Raw genomic sequence first — 25,850 nt, forward strand, 5'->3', positions numbered from 1 at the left:
CCTCGAAAAATGTAATTATTCTTAAATTTTTTTTGGAGGAATTCAATTACATTTCACAATTAATGAAATTCTTCGCTGAAATTCAAATATTTTCAAAATCTATTATTTTAATAAAATTTTTTTCTCAAAAGAATTCAATTATTTAAAAAAATGCAATAAAATTCATTGCAAGAATATTTAATTATTTTCCTAATGATATTCTTCACAGGATTTCAATTATTTTTAAAAAATGTTATCAAATCTCGTTGCAAGACTTCAATTATTTTCCAAAATAATAAAATTTTTCACATGATTTCAATTATTTTAAATATAATTTCAAATATAAATTTTTCGAAAAATGTAATTATTTTCATGAATTTTATTAAAATTCTTCAAAAGAAATTAATGTATCAATTATTTTTAATAATTTTTGCAAAAGTTTCTTGACAATTTTCAAATCCAAGTTGTAAACATACAATTCAATTTTCCAAAAATTTCGATTATTCGGAAATTCTTCAATTTATTAATTACTTATAAAATAAAAGCTGAAAATAATTTTTCAAAAAAATGCAATTAAACTTTTTCAAAAAAATTAAATTTTACAGAATTGTTAGTTAAAAGTGTGAAATATTTCCATTTTCAAAGAATTTAATTTGAAACCTTTACAAAATTCAATTATTTCCAAAAATTCTTGCTATAGTGCATTTCATTAATAATTTTATCGACGAATTTTCATAAAATTTTCAAAAATAATTCGAGGAATTCGATTAAAATTGAAATTCTACGGTGAATTTTATTATTTATGAAAATAATTGAATCTCTGTAAAAGAGTTTAATATTTATAAAAATAATAAAATAATTTGATCTTAGAATTTTATCAAAATTTATTTAAAATAATTGAATTCTTTTGAAAAATTTTATTAAATTATAAGATATTGAAAATCATTGAATTGAGAAACATTTTTGAAAATAATTGAAGTTTTGTTAATATAAAGAATTTTGTTAAAGTTTTTGAAAATAATTGAATTTCGGAGAAGAATTTTATTATTTATAAAGATAATTGATATTTTGAACAAGTTTTTTTTAATATAATTAAATTTCTGAAATCATTTGTAAGTTCTTCAAAATTCAATTTTTTTTGTTATTAACTAAAATTCTTCTATAAATCCAAGATTTTTAATAATTATTTAAATATAAAACAATTAAATTAAACATTGACTATGTACATAACCTATAAAAATCTTTCTTCTTTCCGAAAATATACTGTAAAATAATATAATTTCAATAATCAACAATCGAATGTAAAAGATTAATCTAAAACTTCCATCCTATAAAGAAATTCTATATTTTCAAAACTTTTTTTTTGCTGTTAATTAATTATTTATTGGTCTTATTTTTCTGTTTTCTTTACACAAAAACATTCACGATTAAATTAAGAATGAAAGGTTTCATTAATTTATAAAAACAACCTTGTTTTTTTTCATTTTTTTTTAAATTCCTTATTTAATTTATTTTTTTTCTGCAAAAAGGAAAAAAGAATAAGTCTCACTCTCATCAATATTTGCACTCAAATAAATAAGAAGTTCGACCATTATTGAACTGCGATTCAACTGAATAAAAGTTCCCGCCAATTTTTCTTTTTTTTTCATTTTGAAAATTGTAGAAAAAGAAAAGTAGCAAAAAAAAAAAAAAAAATTTAAAAAAAAGGATGAAACTTATATTTTGTTTAATCGCAAATTTATTTCAAATAGCTAGTATCTCTAGTTTTTTTAAATCTTATCGTCTATATTTACAGATGACAGTATGATAAATTATAATACACGTATTATCGCAACAAGTGTCCTTTAACAAATAAATGCTCTAATCTAATGTACTTGAGAACCTCTTTTTTTTATTTTTGCTTTACTTTTGTTGATTTTCATTCAAGAGTCGGGATAATTATTGGCTTTTCTCTTTTATTCTTAAAATTTACTCTCACTCTCATTCGCTCTTTTTCTTTCTTTCTTTCTTTTTTTTTGTTCTTGCTTTTTTTTAGACGAGATTCAAATATTACACAAAAAACATCCGTGTAATTATAATTTACAAACTTTTTATTACTCCATTTTCTTAGTCTTATTTCTATAGTCTAGAAGTAGAACTTAATTAGGTGGCGTGAAAAAAGATTTTTTTTTTGTTTTCATTCAAACAGACTTAAAGTACGATTTTCTCCTAAAATTATTGGAAAATAAAATTTTTGATAGGAAAAAATTCATAAAATTAAAATATACCCGAAATTTATGTTTAAAAAAATACAATTCATTTTTAATATCTCCGGTTTTATTGAGGAACATAAAAATAACTCTTGGATTTTTCATATTCCTCAATTTTTTTTTTAACAATTCACAGAAATTGATTAAAAAAATTTTCATTGGAAACGTTTCCAGATAGAAAATTTTTTTTGCTTTTGTTTCTTTAGAAGAAAATCGTAACTCTAAAAAATGAATTTATAGCAAATGATAAATAACGGAAAGAAAATTCTTTTTCGACTGTTTGCATTTTTTTTTTGTTTTTTTTCTTTACAGTTTCACTACCGATTTTTCGTGTATAAAATTCTTGGAACAATTACTATAATCTCTTTTATTATTTACAACAGACATTCAGGAAAAAAAATCTCTTACTCGTTCGCTCTCATTTTATAATATAGATATGCGAGACTTTTTACAGTTTTTTTTCATTTTCTGTTTTTTATCAAAGGCCAATCAATTTTAACTGGACACTTTTTTTAGCCTCATTTCTCTTCTCTTCCAAGGAGAATTTTTTTTTTACAAAAAAAATTTCAATTGGAAGAAAAAAGAATCAAAAAAAAATACAAGGATCCTTTTTTTCATGAATCGGAATGAGAACGGAATTTTCATTCCGATTGTAGTTGTTTGTTTTTTTAATAGTCTTCCTATTATATTAATATACACAGAAATACTGGCGCGACTATATTTTTTCCGAGTTCTTTTTTTTACATGATGAAAAAGTTCCTTTCTCTTTTTTTTCTTCGATTTTAGATGATTCATTAAAAACGAAGCTTAAGAATTTTCTCTCTCCATGCTTGAAATTTTCTTTTAGTAGACTTTTTTCTCTTACACAAGTGCAATTATATATTTATATACATCGATCGTGTATATTTTTTTCCCCCTAATTCGTATAGTCTCTTGTTTGAGCTCTCAAATTACGGATGGTTTGTCAATAAATAGTATAATAGACAAGTAAAAATGTCTTTTTCTAATTTGTTTTTCCCTTCTTATCCCAATAAATATTAAGTTTGATTTAATATTCACGGTGAATGTGAGATTTGACACTGTTTTTTTTTTCGTAAAATTCGTACTAACATTGACAAAGCCTTTTTTTTGTACTTGCGCAATTTATTTGGCAAGTTTGTAAAAAAAACTCCGTATTGATCCATATTTACAGTTTTTTTTTCTTGCAGCTATTTTTAAAACGAAAAAAAAAAGAAAAGTGTTATCCTTTTTTTTCATTCCTTTTTTTAAAACAGCTCTTTTACGACGGAAAAACGAAGTGTTTTTGTTTTTTATTTCTTTTTATCTCTTCTTGTCCTTAAAAAGCCGAGTGATAGTAATCATAAGTGGGCCAATAAGGCTGTAGCCAATCCTAGCTGGTGCGTTGCCTCTTTTTCGAGGGATGTTCTTCAGATGAATGTGTTGGAGTTGGCGTTGACGTTGCCGATGGATTTGGTATCATTGATCTATTAAACATGTACTTCATCTGTGGCATGAATTTCATGACACTTCGTACTTGAATAAGTGGTAGTTCTTCATTTAATGACGAGCACTTATTTGCCTTCATCAGCATCTCCATTTGTAATCTAAAACAGAAAAAATTATTTCTCTTTTTTAATTCAATAGCATACGAAGCTTAAAAATAATAATTTAATTACAAAAATTAACAGTCGAATTTAAAAGGTTTTTTTATTTCATTCTGGAATGAAACCTAAAATTTCACTGAATTTTAGATTTTCATCATTGAAATTTTTCTTATAGTAAAAAAAATTCAAGGTTGCCACAAAAAATTTAATTTTGTTTTTTCCTGATTTCCAGACAAAATTTTGACTTTTTTTCTGACTCTAAAGAATATTCTGATTCACACAAAAAAATAATTATAATAAAAAGTTTTATTACATTTGTTTACAAATTATTATTTTCTAGAATTTTTAATTAAAATTCTTTTTCAAATCAATTATTTTTTAAATATTTTTTGAAAAAGTTCTTTGAGAATTATCAAATCCACTTGTTCACAACTCAATTTTACAGAAATTTTGATTATTCAGAAATTCTTCAATTAAATATTTTTTAAGAAAATAAAAACTTGAAATAATTTAAAATTCGCAAAAATTCAATTTATTTTTACAAGTAATATTCACATGATTTCAATTATGAAAATAATGTAATAAAATTAGTATTCGTTGTGTAAGAATTCAAATATTTTCATAAATAATAAAATTTTTTATTGGATTTCAATTATTTTTAAATTTTAATACTATCTATTTTAATATAAAATGAATTCCTCGGAAAATGTAATTAATTTCAAAAATTTTTTGCAAGAATTCAATTACATTTTACAGATAATGAAATTCTTCGCTGAAATTCAAATATTTTCAAAATCTACTATTTTAATAAAATTTCTCAAAGGCATTCAATTATTTTTAAAAAAATGTAATAAAATATGTTTCAAGAATTCAATTATTATATTCATGAATAATTATATTCTTCACAGGATTCAAATCTATTTGTTTACAATTCAATTTTACGAAATTTCGATTATTCGAAAATTCTTCAATTAAACATTTTTTGAAAATAAAAACTTCAAATAATTTTTTTTAAAAATTCAATCAAACTTTATCAAAAAAAATTAATTCTACAGAATTGTTAGCTAAAGGAAGGAAAAATTCAAATTTTTAAAGATTTTAATTTGAAACGTTTTCAAATAAAAAAAAAAAACGTTTAAAATATAGAAAACAACTAAATTCTTTCGAAGAATAGAAACTATTAAAGGTTTTGAGAATAATAGAATTTTTTCAAAAAATTTCTTTATATTAATTTATTGAATAAAATCAATTTTTTAAATAATTGAACACCTTGATGCAAGAACCAGACATAGATCATTGAAATTAAATGGGCTGCGTCTGGTTCTTGCATCAAATGGGTTCAATTGTAATTAATAATTTTACTATTAAAATTATTAATTATCAATAAAAAATTAAACTCTTTTATTCAATTTTATTAGAGTTTCTGCAAATAATTAAATTTTTTTGAAGAATCAATTTCTTTAACTTTCTTTTGAAAATAATGTACTTTTTTGAAGAATTTTACTTGAAAATTAAATTTTAAAAATTAATTGATTAAATTAAAATTTAATTGAAAATTTTGAAGATAATTGAATTCCTGAGAAGAATTTTATTATCTATAAAAAATAATTAAATTCTTGCAATGAATTTTACCTACTTATGAAAATAATTGAATTGTTTCGAAGGATTTAATGAAATTTTAGAAAATAATTGGGTTCTTTCGGAAATTTTTATTAAAAGTTTTAAAAAATTGCATTTTTTTTGAAGAATTTACTAAAATTTTAGAAAATAATTCAATTTTTTTGAAAAATATTCAAAAATTAAAAAAATGATTAATTCTTTCATAAAATTCTATTAAAATTGTATTAAAAATAATTAAATTTTTGCCAAGAATATATAAAATCATAAATATATATACCTAATATTTATAAAAATAATTGAATTATTTCTAAAGATTTATTCAAATTTTATAGAAAATAATTGAATTTTTTTGAAAAATTTTATAACAAATTAAGAAAAAAACGAAATTCTTTAGTGAAATTTTATTGAAAATCATTTAATTTTTGCAAAGACTTTAATATTTAAAAAAATAAGTGAATTGTTTCGAAACGAAAGTATAAAAATATAAAAATTTTTTTTTAAATTATCAATCACATTATATTTCTTTAAAAATTCCTAAAATTTTGAATAATTTTTATTCAAAAATTCTAAAACATGAATTGAATTTTAAAAGAATTACAGTTACAATTTTTAGAAATAATTAAAATTCGAAAGGTTTTTTATTGAAATTATTTCAAATTTTATTTCCTGTGGAAAAATAAATAAGAATAAGTTTTTACATTTTTGCTTAAAAAAAAGTATTGAAGTTTTGAATAAATTAATTTAGAAATTCCGAAAAAATTTCTGTTTTGAAAATATGTAATTAAAATTTTTTTAAATAATTGTACTGCCGAAAATAATTTTAAAAAATTGATACAAATTGAAAATTTTTTCAAATTTCATTGAAATAAATTTAATATTTTAATGAACTTTATTTGTTTACTTTTAAAAATTATTTTGAAATAAAATCGTATTTTTGAAGAATTCTAATTAAAAATTTAGAAAATATTTAAATTTTAAAAAACTTTAGAATTTTGAAATCCATTTGTTTACAATTCAATTTTAAGAAATTTTGATTATTCGGAAATTCTTCAATTAAACATATATATTAGAAAATAATAACTTCAAATAATTTCAAAAAACAATTCAATTAAACTTTTTCAAAAAAAAATTAATTCCACAGAATTTTTAGTTAAAAATATGGAAAATTTCTATTTTTCAAAGATTTTAATTTAAAACTTTTTAAAAATTCAATTATTTCTAAAAATTTTGGCTATAATGCTTTTAATATTTAATTATTATCTAAAAATTGAACTAAAATTCATTTTTAAATTAATTTTTATTATGAAAAATTCTTTGAGAATTCAATTATTTAAATAGAAAAATAAATAAATTATTAAATAATTAAATGTTTCTTAAAAATTATTTTATTATTTATGAGAATAATTGAAACTCTGTAAAAAATTCAAAATAATTGAATATCTGCAAAGAATTTTATTATTTACGAAAAGAATTAAATTCTTTTAAAGAGCAAGTATTTAATTAAATTCTTTTCTCATAAAGAATTTCATTGAAATTTTTTAAGGTAATATAATTTTTCCGAAGAATTTTATTAAAATTCTTGAAAATAATGAAATTCCTGCGAATAATTTTATAACACTTATAATCAAAAGATTTTTTTCCAAATAATATGAATTTAATAAAAAATTCCAAGTCTAGTAAATAAATAAATTTTTGTTATAAAAAATATAAATTTTAGTCTTGTTCTTTTTTATTTTCTCGAAAATATATTGTTGTCCCAATATAATTTAGTGTGAAAAAATAAATTTTCTATAATAATTAAAATGCAAAAAAAAAAATAGAATAGAATAGAAAAAAGTGGGTTTATTTAAAAAAAAAAAATGAAGGTTAAAAATTAAAAAAAACAAAGATTTGAAAAAAGAATAAACGATAACTCACCTATTTCCTTGATACAAATCGATGCCGAGAACGTCAGTAAGAACTTGTCTACAACTATTGATATCACTGGCAGGGAAATACTGTTGGACAAAGTCAGGTAGAGTCATTAAAAGTTCTTGATAGACAAAAGGTTTCAAATTTATACAGGGAACTAATTTGTCTTCGACCAACGCCTTTTGCACTTGATACGGTGGTACTTGGCAATTCCCTGAAGTATGTGTTTCAGCAATGGGTATTAATGGTTTTCGTCCTCTCGAGTCCCTGCTGCAATTTGAAAAAAAGAAACCAGTTAATTGTTGTCGCCATTGGCCGACATTGAATCGACTAAAGCATTTTTTTATTAATTTGCATCTAAAATGTAATCCTACTTAATAAAATTAATATGCTGCAGTGTGCCATTATCAAAAATAAATTAAAACAAAAAAAAAAAACTAAAAAAAAAACAAAAAAACCAAAAAAAAACCAAAAAAAAACTAAAAAAAAAAATTTTTTTAAATATTTTTCAAAAATAAACTAACGCATAGTGTTACTTTTCATTTTTTTCTTTAATTTGCCAATATCTAAAATATCTCTCGAAAAATTACACCAAACTTAAGGAATAATCGGATGAAGGACGGAATGGTCAGAAACAGAAATTAACAAGGCGCATAAAAGATCGTTTTTAAAAATTTTCGGTCAATAGAATTTTATTTTTTATTTTATTTTAAACTTCAGTTTTTGCAGAATTTTTGTTTACGTCGAATTAATTAAAAAAAAATGGCAAGTAATTCAATTTTTACTTGACTGAACTTTCAACTAAGAAGAGATTTTTAATTTATTGCTCTTATTATTTTGGAAAATTTTAATTTAAACGAGTTTTTACTTCAGAGGGATTTTTAATTAACAAAAATTGTTAAAAAAGACGAATTTTAAAATTTCATTATTTCAAAATGGCTAATTTTCCATTTCGTTAATTAAGTATTTTTCTAAATGAAAATTTATTTTAAAGATTTTTAAAAATGTTTAATCAAAATTTTTATTACAAATACCATGAATTTTACTAAAATTCGAAGTAAAGCTCAGAAAAAAATTAGTAAAAATAATTTCGGACTTGGAAAAATTACCTTCAAAAATAGTAAAATTTAATATTAAAAATTATTTTCAGTATAACTTTTACTATTTTCAAAGCCAATTTTTTTTTTTTAATTAGAAAAATTTACCTCAAAATTATAATAAAATTTACACTGAAAATAAGAATTTTTAATAGCTAATTGTAATGTTCGAGGAATCTTTGAATAATTTTGCTATTAAAAATCGTTATTTCCAGAGTAAATTTTTTAATATCCATAAGTAAATTTTATTAATAATTAGTTAAATATACTGGAAATAATACAATTTGTCAAAAATTCAAAAAAATTTGGATTTTTCTTAGGGGTAAACGAAAAGCGTCAAGTTTCTCAAAAAACTTCTGAGATTTCTACCATATATAATATATAACTCCAAAACTTGCATAAAGAAAGATTTTCTAAAAATTTCAAAAACATTTTAATAAAAATTGCCAATTTCAAGTGCGCAAGACAGAAGAATACCTTGACCCCCAGAAGCAGCAATCTAAAGCAAAATTTCTACCCGAAACCTAACTGTACGGTATATAAAAATCATTTTTTTCTGCATAAATGTTGTAATAGTCAATATCACAAAACGCATGGGGTTAACTATTAGAATTTTGTTAAAATTCAGTTAAAATTTCACATTTACCCCTAAGATTTGGGGTAAATATAAAGAAGCACTGTTTTTAAGAAAGATATGAGAGTAAAGGGTAGAAAAATTACAATTTTTTTTAATTTTGAAAATTTTTCTTTTATGTATTTTTATGCGCTGAATAAGATTCTAAAACCAAAAATTTACTAGCACGTTCAGATTTTGAAAAAAGTAGAAATAAAGACCATAAAAAAGTGTTTTTGGATTATTCTAGTATTTTTTCTCCTCAACCTGATATGCTAGAGACTTTTAGTTAGATTTAGGTTTGGTTGTTGGCCTGGGCCCCCAGGGGTCAAACAGCCATGACGTTAATAGCCATGCATTTAATACCAATGACATTAACAGCCATGACGTTAATAGCCATGACGTTAACACCCATGAATTTAATATACATGACGTTAATAGACATTAACGGTCATGACGTTAATACACATGAATTTAATATCCATGACGTTAATAGCCATGACGTTAATACCCATTAATTTAATATACATGACGTAAATACCCATGACGTTAATACCCATGACGTTAATACCCATGACGTTAATACCCATGAATTTAAAATACATGACGTTAATAGACATTAACGGCCATGACGCTAATACACATAAATTTAATATCCATGTAATACCCACGACGTTAACAGCCATGACGTTAATACCTATGAATTTAATATACATGACGTTAATACTCATGACGTTAATAGACATCAACGGCCATGACGTTAATACACATGAATTTAATATCCATGACGTTAATAGCCATGACGTTAATACCCATTAATTTAATATACATGACGTAAATACCCATGACGTTAATACTCATGAGGTTAACAGCCATGACGTTAATACCCATGAATTTAATATACATGACGTTAATACTCATGACGTTAATAGACATTAGCGGCCATGACGCTAATACACATGAATTTAATATCCATGACGTTAATACCCATGAATTTAATACCCATGACGTTAATAGCCATGAATTTAAACCCATGACGTTAATACCCATGAATTTAATATACATGATGTTAATAGAAATGACATCAATACCCATGACATTAACAGTTATGACGTCAATACCCATGAATTTAAACCCATGACGTTAATACCCATGAATTTAAAATCCATGACGTTAAGAGCCATGACGTTAATACCCATTAATTTAATATACATGACGTAAATACCCATGACGTTAATACCCATGAGGTTAACAGCCATGACGTTAATACCCATGAATTTAATATACATGACGTTAATACTCATGACGTTAATAGACATTATCGGCCATGACACTAATACACATGAATTTAATATCCATGACGTTAATACCCATTAATTTAATATACATGACGTTAATACCCATGAATTTAATACCCATGACGTTAATAGCCATGAATTTAAACCCATGACGTTAATACCCATGAATTTAATATACACGATGTTAATAGAAATGACATCAATACCCATGACATTAACAGTTATGACGTCAATACCCATGAATTTAAACCCATGACGTTAATACCCATGAATTTAATATCCATGACGTTAATAGCTATTATGTTAACAGCCATGACGCTAATACACATCAATTTAATATCTATGACGATAATAGTCATGACCTTGACAGCCATTAATTTAGTACCCATGACGTTAATAGCCATGGCATTAATAACCATGAATTTAACAGCCATGACGGTAATACCCATAACGTTATTAGCCATGACTTTAATATCCATGAATTTAATATCCATGACGTTAATACCCATGATGTTAATAGCCATGACTTTAATATCCATGACGTTAATAGCCAGGACGTTATTCAAATAACTTTTTTTCTATTTTTAATTTTTTGTGCACTCTGCAATCCACAGTGGGCCAGGATCGTCGAATTTTGGCCAAAAATACAATTTTTCAACTTTCAAATATGCACAAAAGAATTTATCCACAGTATTTAATAGTAAATAAGGAATTTATTGCATAAAGGATTTGTTAAATAATAAAAAATTGTGTCTTCTAGAACTATTTAAAGTTTAACATTTAAGATAAAATAATGAAATGTTTTTGATTGAAATACTTAATATATCTAGAAATAAATTAATTATTTTTGTATAAGTACTTATTTTTTCTCATCAACAGATATATTGAAGTAAAAATACCTAAATTTACTTTAAAAAAATAAAATTTATTAAAATGTAGCTCCATTGAAGTTAACAAATAGTGGATTTTTCAATCGAGTGCCGACTTTCAGTTAGTCGAGCTCCTCCGAGCCGCATAATATTTGGGAAAAAAAGTTATAGAACGATTACTTAGCATGTCTACTTTGACGCCAATATGTGCCATTTTGCGCCTTTTCATATTTTTTCAAAATAACAACTATATTGCAATAAACATATAAATATATGCAATAAATATATAAAGACAATTTTCGAAATTAATCAATTATAGTGAACAGTGGTATTTAACGGTTTTTTGTGCCGCTGATTACGAATCTGATGTCAGATTTCAAAAATTCAAAATGGCGGATCCAATATGGCGGACATAAAAATTTTAAAATCCATAAATTTGAATTAAACATAGGTATCTATGGGTTCTTTGGGTCGCTGATTACGAATCTGAAGTCAGATTTCAAAAATTCAAAATGGCGGATCCAATATGGCGGACATAAAAATTTTAAAATCAATAAATTTGAATTAAACATAGGTATCTATGGGTTTTTTGGGTCGCTGATTACGAATCTGATGTCAGATTTCAAAAAATCAAAATGGCGGTCATAAAAAATTTTAAATTAATCAATTTCAATGAAACATAGTAAGGCACTCATAATACGGTAAAAATAAACGTTGGCCCATACTGACGTTGCGTCTGTATATTTGATATAATACGGTAAAGCGACATTACTGATAGCACATCAAAGGCAGGTAAGTTCTAAAGCAACATTTCTGGATAATATTTTCATTAAATTTTTTGTCAGGTAAGTGATCTTTCTTTTTACATTTTATTATGTTTTTTGAATGAAATTCAAATAACATGACGACATTTACAAAACGTGAAATTTTAAAAAACATTACAGACGGTGATAAAGATTCTGCTGTGCACTATATTTTAAATAAATTAAATATTGACATAGAAACTCTTGAATCTGATGATCTTAATACCTTAAGAAGATCTGTTACAACATTGTTAAGTAGGAAAAAAGATAAACTTGCTGCTGCAAATAGAAAAACTGAAAGATTCGAAAAACAAAGCAAGGAGTGGCTAGATTCTACATTTGTTGTTCCTAATTTAAGGGAAAAATGTCAAACATTCTCTAGAAAACGTGGGCGTCCAACTGTTGATTACTCTGATATGTCGAATCGATCTAAACGACGAGAGATTGCGAATATAAGTAATTATCTCAAAAATGACCCATTTAAGATTCTACAGGCAGGATGTTATGCTGCAAAGAAAAATAAAATGCTTGATTTAAAAGGAATTCTCAATAAGATTGTATCGAATCACGAAAATATTGCTGACATGAAGCAATCCTTGCAGGCTTGTAAGATTAGAGTTAAGTCTGCAGAAGAAGCTCTTTCTTTTCTTTTAGATAATAATCTTTCGAAGGAAGTGTATACAAATCTACGTTTAGCGACAAAATCAAGCGGTGCTGACATATGGCCACCTTACAATGTTGTAAGAGAAGCTAAAATCAATTGCAGACCACCAGAAGAATACATTCATGTTAGTGAAAATGAAGTTCACTGTGATCTTCAAGCACTTTTGCATCATACTGCTTCTAGAATTGTCAACATGCAAAAAGAAGTAATAATCCAAAGTGCACGAAATGTTAAAAGCACTAATATTAATGCTGTATTTATTTTTAGTTGGGGGTTTGATGGAAGTACGGGATTTTCATCTTACAAACAACGGTTCTCTAATTCCAATGAAGAAAATGGTTCAAACATTAGTGATTCGAGCTTATTTGCTACAACGTGCATCCCACTAAGATTAATTACATCGACTGGAATAATATTGTGGAATAATTCAACAACTCAATCTGTCAGGTTTTGTCGACCTATTTCTCTTAAGTGGCTTAAAGAAACAAAAGAAACCACTCTGGCACAAAAAAAATTCATAGACGATCAATTTGAAGAACTAGAATCATTTGAAATTAAAGTAGAAGATTGTTGCCTTCAGGTTCATTTCTCCTTGCATTTAACTCTAATCGACGGTAAAGTTTTAAATGCAATCACTGGTACTAAATCAGCACAGTCTTGCCCAATTTGCCATGCTACTCCCACACAATTCAATGATCTCACAAAAGACATAACAAATGATTTTATGGCGAATGCTAATGCATTGCAGTATGGAATCAGTCCATTGCATGCATGGATAAGATTATTTGAATTGTGTGTGAATATCTCAAAGAAACTTGAAATTAAAAAGTGGCAAGCAAGAAGTACAACGGATAAGGAAATATGTGCGCGTCGAAAAACCAAACTTCAAGATGTTTTGTGGAACAGACTTGGGTTAAAGGTAGATATACCTAAAGCTGGAGGAAGTGGCTCTACAAACGATGGCAACACAGCTCGTCGTGCCTTTCAAAACCCGGAGCTATTTGCAGAATGTTTGGGTCTTAATCCAATGTTGATTCGTAATTTTTCGACAATTTTGATTGCTTTATCTTGTCATCTACCAATAGATCCAGATAAATTTGATGAACTCTGCGATTTAACTACTAATCTTTATGTTCAAGATTACGCTTGGTATTACATGAGCGCTACACTACATAAAATCCTAAAGCATGGTGGTACGATAATTAGGACTAGTGTGTTACCAGTCGGTATGCTTGCGGAAGAGGCATCAGAATCGCGAAATAAAAACTACAAAAATTTTAGAGAAAGTCACAGTCGAAAATTTAGTCGTGAAGCTACTCTAGAAGATGTTTTCCTTCGATCAATGGACACATCTGATCCATATATTTCCACCTTGAGCCTTCGAACAAGATTAAATAAAAAGAAAAAGTTACCTCTTCCAGTAGAAGTAGCTGCATTGCTTAAATCTCCAGAAATTTCTAGTGGGAACTTTAATTATGAAAATGAAAATGATGATGATGATGCTGATGATGATGATGATAGTAGCGACCTTACAGGCCTCAACCAATTCTATGCAAATTTGGACAATTTAGAAATTAGCAATGATGAATCAGATTAACTAAGCTGCTTTGAAGCACTTTTATTTTTCTTACATTAAAAACAGTTATCAGCGCAAAAAATGAAAAAAGAGTAAAAAATTTAAAAAAAAATTAAAAAAATAAAAAAACCAAAAAAATAAAAAAACCAAAAAAATTAAAAAAATTTTAAAAATCTAAAAAAAAATACAAAATGGGATCTTTACCTGTAACCTCCTCGTGGTAGATTCTGGAAACTACAGTACGTTTTATTTTTGTAGGCTAATAACAGGAAAATTTTGTTTATTTTCTTAATTTTATACACACTAGTTTTGTAATCACCAAACTTAAAAACTCCCAAGCAACAAATTGTAGGCGAATCTCATCCAATCTAAAATCCACTTGAATTCTTACATCAGATTCGTAATCAGCGACCGAAAAAACCCATAGATACCTATGTTTAATTCAAATTTATTGATTTTAAAATTTTATGTCTGCCATATTGGATCCGCCATTTTGAATTTTTGAAATCTGACATCAGATTCGTAATCAGCGACCCAAAAAACCCATAGATACCTATGTTTAATTCAAATTTATTGATTTTAAAATTTTATGTCCGCCATATTGGATCCGCCATTTTGAATTTTTGAAATCTGACATCAGATTCGTAATTAGCGACCCAAAGAACCCATAGATACCTATGTTTAATTCAAATTTATTGATTTTAAAATTTTATGTCCGCCATATTGGATCCGCCATTTTGAATTTTTGAAATCTGACTTCAGATTCGTAATCAGCGACCCAAAAAACCTTTAGATACTTATGCTTCATTGAAATTGATTCATATAAAAAAATTTATGTCCGCCATATTGGATCCGCCATTTTGAATTTTTGAAATCTGACTTCAGATTCGTAATCAGCGACCCCAAAAACTGTAGGTAGCATACTTTTTATTCGTAAATATCTTGTATTTTTTAAAATAATGATTTTTGGCCAAAAATCGACGATCCTGGCCCACTGTGCAATCCATGACGTTAATAGCCAGGACGTTATTCAAATAACTTTTTTTCTATTTTTAATATTTTGTGCACCCTACAAAGGTGGACTTGACCTAACTTTTAATCATGGGTTGTAGCATATTTTTCCTCTTTTTTTTTTGTTGCAGATTTCAGTAAATTTGGTCGTAAATAGTGACTACAAATTTTATTAGACAAAACTTTTTGAACCTTTTTCGAGAAATTCATAATAAGAAAATGTCTTTTGAAGAAAAATTAACCATGGGATCCGTTCATATATTAAATCCACAATTGTCTACGAGGGTGAGGAGGGGGGGGGGTCAAAGCCATTGTGCACGTGGGCTCAGTAAAACTTTAATTTTCTCCTTCATATTTTGATTTATATTACTTTCATATTTTTCGCCACTGTTTTAATTACCTAATTTTAAAAAGAGATTTGTTATAAAAAAAAATTATTTTTTATAACATAATTAACTTTTACCCTTTAACGCCTGACCTTTTTTAAGTAACAAAAATTTCATTAATCACAGTGGTTAAGAATTTTTTTTTTTTATAGTAGTTGATTACGAATCCGATGTCAGTTTTGCAAAATTCAAAATGGTGGATCCAATATGGCGGATGATTTTTTTTTAAATTGATCGGATTTGCATGAAATTCATTACTCGGGGGGTTTCTGGGGTCGCTGATTACGAATCCGATGTCAGTTTTTCAAAATTAAAAATGGCGGATCCAATATGGCTGACAAAATTTCGAAAAATTGAGCAAAGCTCTTGAAAAACAATCTCGAAAAACCCCCAAGTAATGAATTTCAAGACAATTTCAATCAATTTTTTAAAAAATTATTCGCCATATTGAATCCGAAATTTTTAATTTTTAAAAACTGACATCGAATTCGACCCCAAAAAACCTTCGAGTATAATGAGTTTCATACAAATCGGACAAATTTAAAAAAAAAAATCGTTTGTCATTTTTAATTTTGAAAATGGATTTGTAATGGAAGGGGAGATTGTTCACAATGGGAGGAGGGGGAGTAAAAAGTGATATAAAAAATTGTCCATATATGGACGACCATTTTCAACAACCTATTAATGTGTACGCGTAAGAAATTTTTTTCTTTCTTGAGTCGCTCAATCGCTTTTTTGAGTGACACAGTTTACGACAAAAATTACGGAAATAGTCAAAAAAAAAATCATGTGCTTTGATTTAAAGTTGCTGTCCAAATAACCTTCTTCAGTCGCTTTGTGTAAAATCCAAAGAAATTTCACAAAAATTTCAATTTGGGGTAGCCAACAACCCCAGAGAAAATTCATTTGCCACTTCTAGGTTTCAAGCTCTGTTTTTGCATAAATTCAGGTTTATGTTTGGTGCAAGAATCATCAAGTTCGCTTCGTCCGAGAGATATTTGTTTCTACCAAAATTAAAAATAATGAAAAGTAACCGTTTTTCATGATAAAGAACTCAAAAAAAGAAATAAAAATTATTTTTTGCCGAATTTAAATTTCTCTAAACTTTATTATTATAATAATTAAAGTGAAAAATGATGGATGAAAAAAGAGGAATGTGGAAAGGTATTAAAATCTCTCACCCGGAACTGCTATTGCTGCTGCCATTAACTGGAATTAAAGGTGGCGGGTATTTGTTATGCGAGGAATTGTGCACGGGTGGCGTGTGTCTCTGAGGATGCGGCAAGAGCGTCGATGGCGACGTCTGTGCTGGCATCAGGGCTTGAACTTGCTCCGCGCTCAAACCGAGCATCTGCGGATACGGGGCAGCGGCGTTAGGAACGCCCATGCTTGTTGGCGTCGTATACGTCGTCGACACCCTGAAACGCAAAAAGCGTTCTTCATCTCAGAAAATATTTTTTTTTCCATATTATATTTAATGTTTAACGGCGTGGAAAACTACGTTTCACGTATACAGAAGATTTCTTTTTTTCCAATTTTTCTCCTCTTTCATTTTTTTTTTCATTGGAAAAATGATAGAATATTTATTTTACATACACTCATTGGATGATTCTCCAAAAAAAAAAAAAATGTCACAAAAACACTATAGTTTGCTCGAAAATTTTGATAGAACAAAGTGATAAAAACCAAAGAAAGAATTTATTCGAAAGAATAAATTATTAAAATTTAAAGTATTAAAATTATTAAAATTATTAAAATATTAAAATAAAATTGTGTGTTAAAGGAAAAACAACAAAAAATTGAATTAACACAAAAAAATAAGCTTCAAGCTGTTGGATATAGATAGTAAGCAAAGTCAATACAGTAAGATTGTTCAAGGTTATATTAACATTCCGCCATTTTGAATATTGGATCGGCCATTTTGAATATTCGAAATGTGACTTTCGTGTTAAAGACTTGTAAAAGAATATAAATTTTTTTTTATCAAACTATTAAATATTTAAATTTAAAGTATTAAAATATTAAGCAATAGTTAAATATTAAATTTAAACTATTACAATATTAAAGCGTTTTGATAAATCAATGTTTGTTAAATGCTACGAGTTGATCAATCATACTTTATATTAATAAAAAAAAACTATAGGTACACCCAGAGAAAAATTTTATTTTAATCAAATATAATTTATTTCAGTTAAATAAAAGTATATTTCTCTCAGAGCCAACTAGGTTATTTGTTTTAAATAAAAATGTTATTATTTTATTATTATTCAATTTTATTATTAAAATTATTTATTAGACATAAATAAAACTTTTATTTTGACCTAATTAAATTTTATTTTCATCAAATAAAATTTATTTGAAACAAATAAAAAGTCTAGTCAAATATATCTTTTTTCTGGGTGTATAAAGAATAAAAGATTTTTTAAAGTTAGCATTGCATTGACAGGAACAACAACAATATCTGTGCATTTATATAATTATTTTCCAATATAAATTTAATATTCGAAACATCAGTTAATAATCAATTTTCTTTCGATTTTTTTAGTAGTTTCATCTAAAAAATTCCAATTCTCATCTAGAAAATGATTGAAATTACATTTAAAAAATAGGGAAATTTAATTTTCAAATCAATTATAATAATACCGAACATTAATTCAGACCTCGGATCGAAGAGAGCAAAAAAATTAAAAAAAAAAAAAAATAGAAAAAGTCCTTTATTTCTAATTATTATACTTGTTAAAAATTTGTTTAATTTCGATCTCGCTTCTTCCAAAATTTAATTATTTCTAAAAATTACAACTGTAACCCTTGTAGAATTTAATTATTTTCTATAATTTTCAAATAAACTTCTTCTTTAAATTTATCAATAATTTCTGATAATTTTCGGAAGGATTTTCGAGAATTATTTTCAAATCAATTATTAAAATAAAAAAAAAATCAATTTTTTATAATAATCGTAACTGTAGCTTTTCAAGGTTTTTTTTTAAAAAATTAAGCTTATTGAAAATATATAATCAAAAATATTAAAAATAATTGAATGTAAAAAATTATAATGAAAAAAATATTATAATTAGATTTTTTTAACCAATTTAATAATAATTTTTGAAAAATGATACAATTTTCATTTATATTAAAATATTTCTAAAATAATTCAAATTTAGTAGAACTTTTAGAAAATAAGTGAATTAAAAAATTATAATAAAAACTATTATCAAAATTAGTTTCTTAAAAATATTTTAAAATAATTTTTGAAAAAATGATAGAATTTTCATTTATATTAAAATATTTCTGAAATAATTCAAATTTAGTAGAACTTTTACAAAATAAGTGAATTTACTTTAGAAGCATATTTGGAAAATTTTGGAAAATATTAAAAAATAATCAAGAATTTTTGAGACTTTTAATTAAAAATATGGAAATACTTGATTTTTCAAAAATTAACAATAAGTTTTGAGATAAAAAGTAGATTTTAAAAAAATGTTAATGTACTTCTTCTGAAGATAATTGAATTTAAGAAAATTATAATAAGAAAAAGTGTTAAAAATTAGTTTTCAAAAATCATGTAAAAAAAAATTTTCGACTATTGAATTTCTTAAAACTTAATACAAAATTTTCAGACAATTTAAAGAAGCAAATTTTTGAAAATAATTGTTTTCTCTATAATTTTATAATAATAATTTATAAAAAAAATAATTGTTTTCTCTATAATTTTATAATAATAATTTATAAAAAATTAGATTTTAAAAAAAATTCTATTCCTAATTCTTTTGTAGATATTTAAATTTTTGAGGAAATATGTAATTGAAATTAATGAAATTTAAAAAAATTATAGTGAAAGAATTTTAAACATTATACTTTTTTAAAAAATCTTTTAATACAATTTTTTAAATCTAATTTTCATTAATTTCTATTTTCGAATTTTTGTTTTCAAATTTTGCATTTGGAGATTTTTCATTAAAATTTTTAAAAATTCAATTATTTTCAAAATTTTTAATTAAAATTCTTCAAAAATTTGATTTTCAAAATTTTTAATTAAAATTCTTTAAAATTTGATTTTTAAAAATTTTAACGAAATACTTGAAAACAATTAAATTATACCTATTGAATAAAATTCAATAAAGTTCAATAAAAAACTTTTTGAAAATAAATCAAAGAAAGTCGCTTTTTTCAAAAAAGTAAAAAAATTTACAAAACATCACACAATCTGAGGCCTATTAAAAGTTTTTTTCCAGTTTCGGATGTTTCGTTAAATACAATGAATTAAAAAAAATATATATATTTTATTTCAACTTTTGAAATTTAACTTCAGTAGATTTAAATAATTTAATTTTAAATAATGTAATTAATTTTAAAACATATTTCTCAAAATATTTTTAAATGATTATGAATATAACAATTTTACTTCAAAATTGACCTCTTTTTTTCAATTTCTTGCTATAAAATATTTTTTTAACACAAGTTAAAAAAAAAGTAACAAAACCGTCAATCAGGATAAATTTTAAAGACTATTTTTAGTTTCATATTTATATATAAAGAAATAATTTATTTTTCACTCTAAATAATATTAATATTTACTTTAAATAATTATTTTATAATATCAAAATTGATTTCATCCAAAATTTGAAAAATTCAGATTTATAATTTAAAGGAAAATTAATTTCTGCCTAAATTTATTGAAACGTTTAAAATTTTAAATTATATTCTTAAAATTTTTTTAAATTTAACAAAATAATATTTTTTAATGAATATATTATTACCCTAGGGCAATAAAGTACCCAAAATTACCCTAGGGCACTTGTGGACACTTTATTGATCGCTCGCAGGTCACTAATGTGCCCTTTATTACCCTAGGGAAATAATGAACACTTCATTGACCAGCTGGGCTATATGGACTACATTGGCCGCTTGCAGGTCAATAAAGCACCCATTATTACCCTAGGTCAATTATGGTCACTTTATACAGGTACTCACAGGTCAATAAAGTGTTCATTATTGTCCTAGGGTAATAATGGTCACTTTATTGACCATCTGAGCAATATGAAGTAACTTAGCATGCGATTTAATAAAAACTTAATGCAATTTGCACATTTTGTAAAAAAAACAAAAAAATATATATTTTATAATATTTTACACACAATATATACTTTTTGCTCAAAAATCTTCCCAGTTGACGGTAATCATACAATAGTTGAAATAAAAAGAGGAGAATTTGATACTTAAAAAAAAATTAATTACTCGCTGATATTTCTTTTATCAGAAAATCTGAATAAGATTTAAAAAAAAATTCGAGCACATGCCAGCTTATTATTACTTAATAAAGAGTGTACAACTATTATACATTATGCAGGAACTCACCAGTCATCCTTCCCATAGGTTGGATAACTATACAAAAAACCATACATTGTATATATACAAAGATGGGAGGCTAGTGTGCGGGTATCTATATATATATACATAAATATATATAGACATTCAAAGGTAGGACGCGAAAAATTTTCTAAAAACACTTCATTCAATAAAATTGCATTTATGCAACTCAGGTGTTCCCTAAATAACTCCAATAAGTTCCCTTCTATAATAACGGACAATTAAGTGACTATTATTGCCCTAGGGCAATAATGGGTACTTTCTTGACCTGCGAGCAATCAATAAAGTGCTCATTATTACCCTAGGGCAATAATAAATAACTAAATTCCCACTTATAACCTAGTGGGCAATAAAGTGACCATTATTGTCCTAGGTCAAAAATTGGCACTTGCTTGACCTCTGAGCGATAAATAAAGTTACCATTACTGCCCTAGGGCAATAATTAATAACGCCTGAGTTGCATAACTATTATTAGATTTAAAATTAAAAACTGAAAATATTAATTATTGCCCTAGTTGCATAACTAGGCCTTGCAACGCCTGAGTTGCATAATCTACTATCATTAGATTTAAACGTGAAGACTGAAAATATAAATCGATAAAAAATTTTAAAAATTACAGGGTTGCCTAATTCACAAATTAGAAGCATGACAGGAAAAATTATAAATTTAAAAAATATTTTTGTCACAAACAATTGTATTGTATTATATACAAACTATTTAATAATTTTTATTTATATTTTAAATTATTTTTATTAATTTTTTTTTATAACCTTCTGAAAAAATTATTATTTTGAAAAATTTTATTTAAAATTATTAAAAAATCAGTTTTTTGAAGAATTTTAAACGGTTCAATGTGCATTTATTTAAAATAATTTAATTTCAAAAAAGGTAAAATTTGAAATTTGATTAATTTGCTAATTTCAGAAAAAGAATTGAAATATTTTTGAAAAATTATTTAAAAAAACTTTAAAATTTATTTTTAATTTTTTAAAAAATTTCAGTTTATTTTATAGTCAATTAAATTTTTATAAACAAGTAATTAAAAATTTTTAAAATAATTTTCCGAAAAAAAAATTCTAAAAAGTAAAAATTATATTCAAAATAATTGAATTTTTATAAAGAATTTTGTTGAAAATTTCAAAAATAATAAATTGAAATTCTTGAACTTAAAAAAAAAATTTTTAAAAGTAAAAATTATAATTAAAAATAATTGAATTTTTACAAAAGATTTTATTGAAATTTTCAAAAATAATAAATTGAAATTCCTAAAATAAAAAAAAATTCTAAAAAGTAAAAATTATAATTAAAATAATTGAATTTTTAATAAAGAATTTTATTGAAATTATCAAAGGGAAGAACAAAATCAAATTTTTGTGGCAACTCTGAAATTGTTTTAAAAAAAAATTTGAATAATCTTAAAACTGAAAATAAACCAATTAAACGAGGTGCTAAAAAATAATTTAATTTAAAATATTTTTCAATTAAGGCAAATTTTCTCGACTTCTGAACGTGTAGAAATTTTTGCAGATTTACGAGGTCCCTGAAGTTGGCGTCGACGTTTAGCGTCAAAAACTATTTTTAGAAACGTTGGTGCTAAAAATGTCACATTTTTTTTTCATATATCTAGGAAGTAAAAATTTATACACTTTCTTAAATATAATATTTTTGAAAAATAGGGCAAATTTTTTTTTGGCTTTTATGTTAAAAAGAATATGATTTGATACTCAACGTCGACGCTAATTTTAAAAAGTTAAAAATAAAAAAAAATGTTGAAATCGGTTTAAAAAGGGAGAGGGGGAATATTTAAATACTTTACTGAAAATTTAAATTTACTGTAAAAGTAAATATAAATATTTTTATTTAAAAAAAAAATATTTATTAAAAAAATTTTTTTTTTAAATTATTTTTATTTTTTATTAAAAAAATCACATTAACAACAGTTTTACCGAAAGTAAAGGATTTAGCGTCCCCAAATAATTATAAACAATCAATGAGAATGTAAAAATACACGAATTTTCGAAATATATAAATTGATGATGATGATGATGAAGAAGAAAGCAGAAATGACGATGATGATGATGAAGAAGAAGAAGTGGAAGTAGTAAATGAATAAAAATTTCTTTCCTATCAAATTCATAGACAAAAATTTCTTCTCTCAAAAGGAGAGAAAATAATTGTCGCAAAAAAACTTGAAATTATCTTATTAAAAGATAAAGTTCGTGTGGGTAAGAAAAACAATGCAAAGAAGAAAGTTTAGAGAAATATGTGCATTGAAAAAAAGTAAAAATTACTTTTCCGGATGTTTTCAAAATGGAAACAATCTTAAAAAGGTAAAAAAAAATTCGTTGGGTAATTTTAATATAAAAAAACGTATAATTTAAAAAAAAATTAATTCAAAAATCCAAGTTCAAAAGTAGCAATTTCAGGAAAATCACTGAAATACGAAAATACATTTTCCGAAATAATGCACTTTATAAGGCAACTTCGGACGTTCTGAGACCGAAATGAGAAAATATTTTCAATTCTATAAATACAAATAGGGAAATATTAAATTCACATTTTTAATCTCTTTATAAGAGACTTTGTACTCAATACTCATCTACTAAAACCTACTATTTACTTTTTTTACGATTAGCTACGATTTGGATCCTTTTTTTTAAATTTGTGACACTAAAAGCTACTTTTTTCATATTTTTTTTTAAATTTGCACAACTTCAAATCTGCTAATAGTTGAAATAAAAAAATTATTCTCAAAAATTTTAATAAAATTCTTCATAGAAACAATTGAAATTTTTTTATAAAATTCTCTCAAACAAAGCAATTGTTTTCAAAAATTTTTCTAAAATTTTTTGCCAGGAAATACTGAAAATCTGCGCTGAAATTCAAATATTTTCAATATCAATTATTTTAATAAAATTTCTCAAAAGAATTCTATTATTTTAGAAAAAAATATTTTAAAAAATTAAAGGCAAAAATTCAATTAATATCTTAAATAAGCAAATTTTCACAGAAATTCAATTTTTTGAAATCGAATTTTCAAGAAAATTTTTCGAAAGAAATTAATTATTTTCTAAAATTTTTGATAATATTTGTTTATGAGAATTAAATTATTTTCATAAGTTGATAATAAAATTCATCGCAAGAATTAAATTATTTTTAATACAATTTTAATTTAATTATTCGAAATAATTAAATTATTGTTTTCAATTTTCATAAAATAAATAATTTGAAAAAATTCAATTATTTTAAAAAAATTTATCTAAATTCGGTGCAAGAATTCAATTACTTTTTATATGAATTTAATAGAATTCCTCAAAAAATGTAATTATTTATTTTTGTATTTAAATAATAATTGAATTCCTGTAGAACTTTAAATCATTTTAGAAAAAAATTTATAAAATTCAACTCAAAAATAAGAAGCACTTTAAAAAAAAAAACTTTTTTTTGACCGAAAAAAATTTTTTTTAATTTTTTGAATTTAAATTTTAAAAAAAAATACCTTTTTTGATTTGAAATTTTTTTTGTAGATATTGTCTATAAAGTAAAGAATACTTCCAGTAAATTTAATTATGGGACAACAATAACTTTATTAAAAATTTTACGAAAATTTTGTTTTTAAACTTTTTTTTAATAATTGAATATTAAATGCGTTGGAATATAAATTTTTAGAAATAGTTAAATTTCAAAAACTTTAACATTTTTTTAAACTAATATTTTATTTTAATTACTCATAATGCTATTAAATTAATAAAAATTAAATTACAGAGGAAGAAACCTTTCATTAAAAATATGAAAAAATAAAACTATTATGAAGAAAATAATAATTGAAAAATAATATAATGATAATAATAATAATAATAATAATAATAATAATAATAATAATAATAATAATAATAATAATAATAATAATAATAAATATACATTTATAAATAAATTCAATAAATTTTAACATCTTCAGTAACTGATGAAATTACTAAATATTTTATTATTTCGCAATTTTTTCTATATTTAATTCTTAATGAAAAGAACATTAATAATGTCAATAAATTGATTGACGAATATTCTGAAGTGAGATTATAATAAATAACGGAAGTTTTATATATAAAAAATCATTATTTAAAAATTCTTTATACTAAAAAAAAGATCTCTTTCAATGCCTTCTTACATAAAACATTTTTAAAATATTGATAAAAATATATAATTTACATTTCCTGGATATAACCGAAAATTAAAAATTTAAAACCTTTTATTTCTCATCACCAGTTATCGGATAATTTAATTAAAGTTTAATTAATTGATATAAGATAAAATGTTATTAATAAGAAATTACATATAATTGTAACTTGAATTATTAACTTTGTAACTGTCCATCTTTATTACATCTGAATATTCAATAAAAATTAATTTTTATTTTTCAAAATAGAAAAATTTATTTAAGTATGTAAATTAATCTAAATTAATTTATTCTTGATCATTGAAATTATCATGAACATAACCTAAAACATTTTCCGCATAAGGTATACCTTTCACAGTAGAGCGTCACATATGAGGTATTTTTTTATAAAAAAAAATTAAGAAACGTTTTTTTTTTATTTTTCAATAACATTTTATTTCAATTTCTTAAAAATTAGGAGTTTTTGAATCATAAAAAATCAAATTTAAATTAAAAATATTGAAAAAAAAACCTTTAAAAAATAACGATTTTATAAGAATAAATCATTTTTAGAATTAAAATAATTTTATTGAAAAAAAATCAAAACAGTTTTGTTGAAATATAAAATTTCTTATATTAAAAAAAAACG

At 24.0% G+C, this 25,850-nt stretch overlaps 1 protein-coding gene across 3 annotated transcripts in view; it reads right to left on the reverse strand.

Moving 5' to 3' along the window:
• Positions 1 to 1,699: 1,699 nt before the first annotated feature.
• LOC122498835 overlaps positions 1,700 to 25,850 on the reverse strand; it is a 74,405-nt gene continuing 50,254 nt past the window's right edge. For 2 of the 3 annotated variants that reach the window (XM_043606791.1, XM_043606792.1), the window contains exons 4-6: positions 16,862 to 17,098; positions 7,370 to 7,633; positions 1,700 to 3,832 (exon numbers count right to left, since the gene is read on the reverse strand). In XM_043606791.1, coding sequence (XP_043462726.1) covers positions 3,619 to 3,832; positions 7,370 to 7,633; positions 16,862 to 17,098 — 715 coding nt within the window. In that variant the 3' untranslated portion in view covers positions 1,700 to 3,618. The remainder of the gene's footprint in view (positions 3,833 to 7,369; positions 7,634 to 16,861; positions 17,099 to 25,850) is intronic. The other variant, XM_043606793.1, reaches the window with a different exon arrangement.

Source organism: Leptopilina heterotoma, unplaced genomic scaffold (assembly GCF_015476425.1).
Source record: "Leptopilina heterotoma isolate Lh14 unplaced genomic scaffold, ASM1547642v1 Lhet_160, whole genome shotgun sequence".
Taxonomy (NCBI): domain Eukaryota; kingdom Metazoa; phylum Arthropoda; class Insecta; order Hymenoptera; family Figitidae; genus Leptopilina; species Leptopilina heterotoma.